This window comes from Brachypodium distachyon, chromosome 3 (assembly GCF_000005505.3).
Source record: "Brachypodium distachyon strain Bd21 chromosome 3, Brachypodium_distachyon_v3.0, whole genome shotgun sequence".
Classification (NCBI taxonomy): domain Eukaryota; kingdom Viridiplantae; phylum Streptophyta; class Magnoliopsida; order Poales; family Poaceae; genus Brachypodium; species Brachypodium distachyon.
Window position 1 is genome coordinate 42,639,092 of NC_016133.3, and position 10,115 is coordinate 42,649,206.

General features: G+C 48.6%; 1 protein-coding gene and 2 pseudogenes across 2 annotated transcripts; all 3 read right to left on the reverse strand.

Annotated features, from left to right (window-relative positions):
• Nucleotides 1–54: 54 nt before the first annotated feature.
• On the reverse strand, nt 55–1,052 carry LOC100828708 (annotated as a pseudogene).
• Nucleotides 1,053–2,221: 1,169 nt separating this feature from the next.
• Nucleotides 2,222–3,595, reverse strand: LOC100829009 (annotated as a pseudogene).
• Nucleotides 3,596–3,813: 218 nt separating this feature from the next.
• LOC100835960 (signal recognition particle receptor subunit beta) lies at nt 3,814–7,774 on the reverse strand. 2 transcript variants are annotated; one of them, XM_024462310.1, is made up of 6 exons: nt 7,525–7,774; nt 5,697–5,779; nt 5,016–5,102; nt 4,764–4,912; nt 4,546–4,677; nt 3,814–4,207 (listed from the first exon to the last, which is right to left on the reverse strand). In XM_024462310.1, exons 1-6 carry the CDS (start codon nt 7,757–7,759, stop codon nt 4,018–4,020), a joined length of 876 nt encoding a protein of 291 aa, XP_024318078.1. In that variant the 5' UTR covers nt 7,760–7,774; the 3' UTR covers nt 3,814–4,017. The 2 variants fall into 2 exon arrangements, with proteins under 2 accessions (XP_024318078.1, XP_003574796.1); XM_003574748.4 differs by lacking the exon at nt 7,525–7,774 and adding an exon at nt 6,610–6,899.
• Nucleotides 7,775–10,115: the final 2,341 nt, after the last annotated feature.

Genomic DNA, 10,115 nt, shown 5'->3' on the forward strand with positions numbered 1-10,115 from the left:
AGATGATAAAAGGCCAAACCAATCATCAATCAGGACATGCATCTCTCTAGCTTGCTACTTCGTAGCCTTCTCCCTTAGCTCAGCGATAATCCCCGGGAACTTATGAACCAACGCGTCGAAACCATCAGTCTGCATCCCTAAAGTTCTTCTCCTCAGCAAAGAACGCAATGCACTTTGTTTTCAACGCGGCGCAGCTGTATGTTTCGGCATAAAACAGAGTGTCCGCCACCGTATCCACGGACACATCCTCCCACAGCTTCTTGGCACATGTGAGCTTCAGCCTATCCATCGCATACCGGTCGGCCACGGCAAGAAGATGCTTGTACATCTCGACAGGAGTGTCATCATCTTCAGGCTCTGAACCTGAGAAAAACGTCAAACGTTGCAGGCTCGATGTCTTGCAACGTGATGTGTGTCATGGTAGCCTCTGCCATGGACCCGAAGAGCTCCGCCTTGAAGACTGGCGACCGGGCCGCGAGCACGGCCCGGTGAGCTTGAAAAGTCGTGCCGGCAACGACGAAGGAAACGTCGGAGTTACCGTTGGCGGCGCAATCGAGGAGGCTGCCAAGATGGGTCCCGATGTCGGAGCACGGCACGGTTAAAGGGTCATGGTCGTCTTGCACGACCATGACGCCCCACGCAATGGTGACCCAGCCGTCGACGACGTAGAGCGACTCGAGGTCACTTCGCTTCACCAGCCGTGGCCAGCCCCAGTACTTCAAGTTGTCGGACGAGAAGACCTCCACGAGCCTTTCGTTGTGGGAAGAAGACGGCTCCCCGTTCTTGTTCAGGAAGAAGGCCGCGAAGACGGCCTTGACGCCGTCTCTGGCGCTGGGCTTGCTCATGAGCTCGAGGTAGATCCCGAGGTAATCTTCGGCCGCGTCGTCGTCGTCGTCGCTATCGTCGTCTTCGTCGTCGCCGCGCTGGTAGCATCTGATCCTCCAGAGGTGACCCCCGGCAGAGACGACCTCCGAGATGACGGCGTCGTCGGCGGAGAGGCCCTTCGTCTCCGCGTAGTGAAGCTTGAACGGCACGAAACAGGAGTCGGACATCGTGATCTTGGTTAGTTTTAGTCCTGTCCTGAGTACGTATGCTGCCGTTATTTTACTCGTCGGGGTATCTATCTATCTCAGGGTGCGTATTTATAAAAGGGGGACGCTTGCCAGTCCTTTTTTGGTTTTTTGGCAGGAAATATTGCACGATCTCGGCGTGGGCAGGGACTTTCCAGAGGCAGGCGTGTACAGGATGGACTTCAGGAACCGGCGGTGGGCCGCAGATGAATCAGCTGTTTTGTGAACTCCGGCTGATCAGATTTTGTCGAGGATGCACACGCTCGCGGCCAGCGCCCTGTGGCTGTGGCTTCTCACCATCTAGCTAGTTTGTCAAGGAGCCAATCGCCGGCCAGGCTCTATAGCTTTCTTAAAAACTTATTTCAGTTTAAATCAGCCGAAAAATTCCTGGTTTCAGCAAATGCAGCGAATTGTTCAGTTTGATTCTCACCAATGTTGTAATGAATGCTTTCTTGCCTGAGTTAGCGGCCACAAACAACAAAACGGGCTAGAATAATCACGAGTCTTGTAATCACTTATGCACCTTTTGGAGCATGGCAGATTACGATAGAGTTGTTGTGTTCCCTTTGAAACTCATGAAATAATAATGTGAAAACCACACATTCAGGACAGGACCTAAAGTTTTTATACCAGCTGATTATGTTCAGAGGCAACGCCGGTCAGAAGCTAGCGATGTGAATTGTTCATCACGCCAACAAACATTCTCTCTCGTCAGGTGAATCAATGGGAACTCCAGAATTAGATATAGGACTTGATAAACGAAATAAGAACGATCGATCATTGGATCGAGGAATTGACAGACTGACAAACGAAACAAGACACGTACGGAGAAACCAACATTTTTATTCCATATACAAACATGCATTAAGAATGCCAAATTTCATAAAAATGAACAAAACAACGAGTAGTACTTCAACAAATAAGGACTCTGCATTACTTCCCATGATGTACTGTACGAATGGGTCGAGATGATTGATAACAATATGGAACGGCAACAATCAATAAACCTATAGAAGAGTGACACCAATATGCAAATAATAAGATCCTAATATATAGCAGGAGATGGACCGAGACATACTTATCAACGGCCAAGAGGAAGAATGCCTACTTCTAGGTTTTGTTTGCGTCAAAATAGAAGCTGTTTCTTTCGCAAGCCCCAGATTAGGCTACCATGCAGGATTTCCAAGCTCATAAAATTCGTACAGGATATGCTTGAAAAGATATCAAAATACCAGGTGACATAAAACATACATGAACACCTGAATTCACAAGTTGCAACAAGTACACGGGCATCAGGACAGCTACATCCCTCTAGTTCTTAGCGGGGTTCTTCCTTTTTTTCGAGGAAGTAGCATTCTTCCTTAGCTCAGCAATAATTCCTGGGAACTTGTGGACCAACGCAACGAAACCATCCGTTAACACGGCCTCCCTGAAGTTCTCCTCCTCGGCAAAGAAAGCAATGCACTTGGTTTTCAGCTCAGCGCAGCTGTATGTCTCGGCACACGATAAAGTATCCGCCACTGTATCCACGGACACACCATCCCACAGCTTCTTGGCACACATGAGCTTGAGCCTATCCAGCCCCTATCCATTGCATACCGGTCGGCCACGGCAAGCAGATGCTTGTACATCTCGATAGGAGTCGTGTCAGGCAAGGTGTCGGTGTAGATGAACCGGAGGAAGACTTTAAATGTCGCAGGCTCAATGTCTTGGAGCGTGATGATGGTCGACATGGTTGCCTCTGCCATGGAGCCCAAGACCGGCGACCGGGCGGCGAGCACGGCCCGGTGCGCCGGGAACGTGTCACCGCCGACGACCAAGGAGACGTCGGAATTACCGTCCTCGGCGCAGTCGAGGAGGCGGCCAAGATGGGTCCCGATGTCGGAGCACGGCATGATGAGAGGAGGGCCATCGTCGTCGTCGCGCACGACCATGACCCCCCATACAATGGTGACCCAGCCGTCGACAACGTAGCGAGACTCCAGGTCCCTTGTCTTCACAAACCGTGGCCAACCCCAGCATCACAAGTTCTCGGATGAGAAAACCTCCATGATCCTATCGGCATGAGAAGAAGATGGCTCACCCTTCTTGTTCATGAGAAAGGCCTTGAAGACGGCCTTGACGCCTCTGGCGCTGGCCTTGCTCATGAGCTCGAGGTAGATCCCGAGGTAATCTTCGGCCGCGTCATCGTCCCCGTCGTCGCTGTCATCGTCGTCATCGATCCCGCAAGGGTAGCAACTAATCCTCCAGAGGTGCCCACCGGCAGAGACGACCTCGGAGGGGACGGCATCGCCTAATTGGGAGAGGTTCTTCTTCGTCTCCGCGTAGTGAAGCTTGAACGGCACCAAACAGGAGTCGGACATCGATCTTGCCTAGTTACTCCTGACTTCCTGAGTACATCCGCTGCCGGTATTTTATAAGAGGAACGCTCGGGGTTCCGTTCCGAGTGCAATACTTACTACGGAGAAATTGCACTACTCATTGTTGGACAAATTGCACAGTTCTTTTATTTGGGGATGAACTATTGCAGGATCTCGGCGTCGATTAGAATAATCAGGACTTTTGTAATCATTGCCGGTTTCAGCCAATGCACATTGCTCAGTTTGAATCCCACCATGTTGTAACTACTGGTTTCTTGCTGAGTTAGCGGCCAAAAACAACAAAACGGGATAGAATAACCACGAGTTTTGTAATCATTTATGCACCTTTTGGAGCATGGCAGATTACTACAGAGATTGTTGTGTTCCCTTTGAAACTCATGAAATAATCATGTGAAAACCACACATTCAGGACAGAACCTATAGTTTTTATAACAGATCATGTTCAGAGGCAGCACCGGTCAGAAGCTAGCGATGTGAATTTGTTCATCACGCCAACAAACGTCTGGCAACGCGGACAGCAATTTTGCAGAGACATAAACACTAATTTGTATCAGGATGGGATGAATCTAGGCCTTGACATACTCGCGGATGAATTGCTCCACCTCTGAAACACTGCCGGTAAGACCAGCACCTTCAGCGACTGTCACCTTGTTCTGGCACTTGCTGAAGTTGAATGCCTCTCCAGGGACACCAAGCTGGACTTCGTCAGTGATGTCAGCAGATGATATGGCATTCCTCGATTCCCGAAGCTTGTTGCTACAGATAACAAAATCAGCACATATTACAGCCTTGTATAATCTTAGATTTGCTTTATAGCTAGTAAGTGCAGACTGTTGGGGCATGCTCTCTAATAGGAGATTTAAGTTGAATGTGTCATTGGATGAACTTGGTTATTTCAGGATCAATGGATTATGAATATAACATATGAGTATGCAATCTTTTGTGCAGCATAATGCAAAACTAATAGGGCACATTCAAGACGAAGTAAATTGAGGCAAAACCATAAATTCACAATCTTTACTTAGATGTCAAATTAGGGCACATTATAGGTTTCTAATTACGCAAATGTGTTACATGTGAAAAATAAGCCATACACTTCCTTCTCCAGCTGCTTCTTGATGAACTCCTTTGAGTGAGCTGTAACTTTGTCTGTCTTGTTGCAGAATATCAGAACAGGAATCCTTTTCTTCACTACAGTTGCCTTCGTCAAAATGTCATATAAGTACCTGTAATGTGATGGGATCGTCAACACTTAGCCAGAGCAAAAACAATAAATTTTCCTCAGAACAGAAATGAAGTCAGCAAAAATTACTCTGCAGCAGCTTGCATGCTAGACAAGAAATCCTGAGCATCCACAACAAAAACAACCCCAGCTGCCTGAGGGAGGAATTCATCAAGCTTGGGTTTCAGCCTTGCATGACCAGGAACATCAACAACATGAACAGGTTTTATTTTGCCTTTCTGCAGATAGAACAAGAGCAAAGTCAAGTAGCGAGTCTTCAGTCTGCAAATGCATGTTTATATCAAGCTGTAGGAAAGATTCATCTCCAAAAGATCGCCTAACCCTTTCAAGCTCTGAATGCAGCACAAATGTATCATTGTTATGTTCCATCGATGTCACAGTCCCTTGATGTGATGATCCATCGCGAAGCTAAAAGGAAGAGAAAAGCAAGATTAGCACAGACAAAAAGATGATAGGAGGCAACAAGTTTACTAGCTTCGTGGGTAATATAAGTAAATAACAAAAGAAGAAAAGGAAATAAAAATTAGTCTTGGTCCATCAAAATAATTCCCTGTGCAGGCGTGCAATATAAGCATCAGATACAAGTTCATACGGTAAAATAAAGGCAAGGGAAGAGACACAACAGAAAACATGATAGCAATCAGAGTGGAAGTAAAGCTACAATAGTCGTTATAAACTCATCACTAACTTCTAAAACTTGACAGCACAGATAGAAAACTACTCCCTCCGATCCATAATAGTTGTCGAAATATTACATGTATCTAGACGCTTTTTAGGCATAGATACATCCATAATTGGGTAAATTTGAGACAATTAATATGAATCAGAGGGAGTAGCAATCAAATTTGCAAACCAAGATATGCATGGCCATTACTCTGGTAGCATTATATGATTTCAAGTTCATCCACCAGCATTTTAATACATGTACACTACACAGGAAAGGGTACTTGCCATAAAAGAAATAGAACTTATACAGCTGGAACAATTGGAGCAGATGATTACCTGGTAGAAGAGTATAGTTTTACCACTTCCACTAAGCCCAGAGAGCACTATGGTGTTTGATTTTGAGGATTTCAGACAAGAAGCTGTTAAAACAAAATCAAATATGCACTTCTCGTCAATTACAGCATACATAGCACCGCCAGAATTATAATCACAAGAGCAGAAACCTACATATTTACATCTTTTGGTGAACCATGATATATAAACTAAGAAGTGCTAACATGACACATTTGAATAACTGTAAATAAAAAGGACCGGTCCCTTCTGCGTTTTAAGTCTGAACACACACACACACACACATTTTCGACAGAACTCCACACCACTGCCTTGCTACAACTTATGGGCCATTGCAAAGCATAAACTCTAGATCATCCAAAGTGTGAAATTTAAGTGACAGTCTCAACATCCCTGTTTCCATTCTGAGTCAACAGAATAAAAAGAAGTAAGGATGTGCACAATCCCAAACTTGCCAATTCATCACAGCATGCATATAATACAGACATACTACTGCATCCATACTATAGATTATGTTGTTTATCCAGTAATTAAACAGTAACTGCTAGTACTTGCTGCCCCGGTATGAGCTAAATTGTACTACCTACAGAGCAGCCCCCAGTTTGATTCTAGATATGGACTCAATTATTTGAACCTAGTGACATCAAGCTACAGCAAACCGCTCCTCCACATCCACAGCTAGTTCATTCTTCAAAAAACAGCAGATACACATGAAACGCACAACTTCAAACAATTACGACGCTCTCAGTCGAAAAACGGAACCACACGCGAGCCAGTTATCAAGTACCTTAGGGCAGCGGGAGTCACAGATACAGGATCGAACGCAGCACCTCAAGAGGACCCCGGGAGCAAGGAGGCACTGCGGGGAGAACGCCTAGCTTAGGTCTGAGCACATCACCTGCGAGGAGCACCAGAATCGTGACGGCGACCACGGCGGCGGCGACGTAAATCTGCTCCGGGGGCTGCTGGCGGATCCAGCGCTCGGCCTCGCCCGCCCACGCCTCGGCCTGGCGGACAAACTCGTCCATCGCCGAAGCACGAGCGCCGCGAGAAGCGCGACGGGGGGTGGGCGCCGCCCGGGAGATCTGGGAAGCGGCGGGGCAGGGGGTTGGGAAAGCGGGAGGAGGGGGAGGCGAGGAGCTGGAAGAAGAAGCAGATGCTGCAGATCACGATGCGTCGCGTGGGCACGGCTCGAAGACGCATGGGGTTCTTGTTGGGTTTCTTCTTCTTTTCACGTGAAGTGAAGGAGTATAAAAGGGCCCAATGGGACAAGTTGGGACTGGCCCATATTAGACGGGCTGTCTGATCCGCAATCACGGCACGATTTGGGCTAATAAATAAGCCCGTGATTTGTGGCAGATCACGATTTGGGCCACGTTTGTTTGATTTTCCTGCCCCGCCATTAAAATGAAAAAAAGAAACCGGCGTGTGCCAAATTTGACCGCCAGGGATCAGACCAGGACAATGTCTTGTCTGAACAAACATTGGCCAGGAAAGATTGAACTAGAGTGAAGGGAATCTTGCGAAAAGAATACTGTAGATCGAGTGCCAAGATTTGGTAAGCCGGCCATTGGTTGAGGCTGACGTCGGACCAAACAATAATGCTCGGAGTTTCGGAGTAGCTCAGCGCAGGCCATTTCGAATGGAGGAAGCTCGTATAGAACTCTCGTCTGCCACTCATTCTCGAGCGGGAGAGCAGTGGGCATAAAATTAATTTCAACTACTACTACTAATAGCACTCGTGATTAAAGAAACCGAGAAGGTCAGAGTAGAAGGAGACTAGAAGAATGACAGCATGGTTTGCATAGAATACCTCCGATTAGTTCCAACCACTGCAAATGGGAGATGGCCGGATAGATCCAGCCATCCTGCAGCCAATCAGATCCCACTCCAAGTCCAAGATCTTGTTGGTGCCGCCCTGCGGACGGTTTAATTGGGTCGGCTGGCACCCTGATCCTTGACGTGACGGGTTCAATGATCACACGTACTCTTTTTGGATGACGATGATGATATCTCACCCTTGCGGCTGTGCTGCGCTGTTGATCCATGCCACCGACCTTTCAATATAATCATGCATTCTTGTTGGGGCCGGCGTTCACGCGGCTGGGGATATATATATAGTCTGTCTCGAACGAACGAGGGATTGTTCTCTTTGTCTTTGGAGTTAAGGTGTTGTAGCTAGCTTTTTAAAAATTGATCGATCAAAATTCGTCATCGCGTAATTGAATAAAGTGTGTGCATGCATTTGGCCCGGCTGGGAAGCAAAGGGGCTGTTGGCTTGTGAGAGTACACATGCATGGCCTCGGTTTAAGGACCAGTACGATTTGCATTGCAGGAGTTGACCTGCAGGATACGGCCTGCAGATTGAGTGCACGTAATCGTCCTTGACGTACTGTACGTACTCATGTGGTAGCTTAGATATGGTCAACTTGTGCTGCCACCGGGACACCATATATATTCGCCTTTCGCTGATCCGCGTTCCCTTTTGGTGCTGGAACTGAAGAAGAGAAAAGGAGACGAATAATAGGAGCCGTCTTGTCCGTGCCAACCCGACAGTACGTACTCGCGTACGTGGCAGCATGTATGTATGACTAGTATGAGTATGTATGCATCGCGCCGCTTGCGAGCAGAATTACGGAGTATAGTACGTGCAGAACCCCTGGACACGATCGAGGTGACGTGTTAACGGTGTACGGGTGTCAGCTGGTTACATTATTACATACATATATCGCGCACGCATGCTAATTAATTTACTCCATTATTTCCAACGATTTGGTATATTACTACTGGCATATCGATCACCTATACGATACGCCATCGTATATATCTTGCCCACGGCGGAACGCGACACGATGGATCCAGAACGAATGGATCACCGGATGAACGATCCACGTGCAGCCAGGTGGCGAAAGGGTAGTTGGGGCCGCTCCACCTACCTGCGTACGTAACGTACTCCCCGGCGCGCCGCCTATATCTGATCCTCGATCGTGTCCTCATCATCATGCGTACTACTCCATGCACCGCTGCACACGGCACCTAGCTAGCTCGCGACCGCTCGCTGCATATGCGGCGGCGGCGCGCGGCGCGATATGTATCCTCAGCAGCTCTCTCGGCGCGCGGCGACACGTAGTACGTTGTAGGTGGCCACGTGACAGGCACGTTTCGGGCGCCGCGATGCACGAAAACACCGCTGTAGTACTAACTAGCGGTGATGCATGGAATCGTCTTTTGTGCTTTGCCGTTCGGTGCAAGCTAAGCCAACGTACGTACGTCGTACGTCCCGCGTCCTGCTCTCTCCCTAGCTAGCTAGGCCGGCGCGGCTAGGCTGCATATGCACATATCATGCTCGCTGCAAATTTACTACCGTACATGCATGATCAGACTATGTCTCAAAAGAAACAGAAATTAGAGACATCGATCGTTTCGAGCATATTAGTTAGTTGGCCGGGGAGATATATGCACAAAACAATCATTAATTCCGAGGATAATCTCTGTTATTCCTTAATTCACAGTTCCGTACGTCCGTCCGCCGTGCCTCCCGCTCCACGCGAACCGCACGCACGGGCAAAAAACCAGCCCCTCCCGATGCACGCACGCACGAAAATAAAACTGCGAACCAGACAGAACCGGACCCCATCGGCCGCACCGTGTCCCTCCCCTTCCTCCCGATCTGATCCCGCACGACCTGCCTTGCCCCCTCCCGAGTCCCCTCCTTCTGATCTGGATCGGAAGCAGCCGCCGCCGCCGCTGCAACTCTCCTCCGCCACTTCGACACCACCCCCGTGTCCTCCTCTAATGTGCCTTGAGCCGTCCGCAACCGCGCCACAAGCCATCCACCGCCCTGCAGATCCCCTCGCCACCGCCATCGACGTATCTCCGACCATTGCTGACATGGCCGTACCTTGTCCTCGACCACCAGGCCTGTGCAACGGCGTCGGTGGTTCTGTCCAGACGCAGCGCGTGTGCAACGGCTGTTCTGGGAACTCGGGGCGGGGCGCGTGCATCGGTGGTTCCGGCGACTCGCAGTTCGTGGGTAGTTCATCGATCAGCTCGTGTGGTCACCTACATGGATTGCAAACCGCCCCAATTCGGGGGGTTATCTCCTTCCGCATCTTGAGAAAGTTCAAGTACGAGCTCTACGGCTCCGTCTCATCTCCTCTGTGCTCCTATCGCTTTACATTGTTTGTACTTGGGAATTTTTACAGTTTCTACTCTGTCCTTGATTCTTTCTATGTTTCTCAACTATAGAACTCATATGTTGTTTCTTGTTCGTTTGTAGAACTCGGGTCACGAAGAAACGAAGCGGACCTAGAGGAGCTATGGCGAGCAATAGGTTAGGTCTCTTCCACTTTTCTTCCCTCCTGCCCGATTGCAACTGTGATGAATCAGTTCCTTTTATGATTA

Coding starts and splice junctions, on each gene's coding strand:
- LOC100835960 (XM_024462310.1), bottom strand. CDS start 7,759: ATGGATCAACAGCGCAGCACAGCCGCAAGGGTGAGATATCATCATCGT. Junction 5,103..5,696: donor AAACTATACTCTTCTACCAG/GTAATCATCTGC, acceptor TCTTCCTTTTAG/CTTCGCGATGGATCATCACA. Junction 4,913..5,015: donor TGCATTCAGAGCTTGAAAGG/GTTAGGCGATCT, acceptor TTCTATCTGCAG/AAAGGCAAAATAAAACCTGT.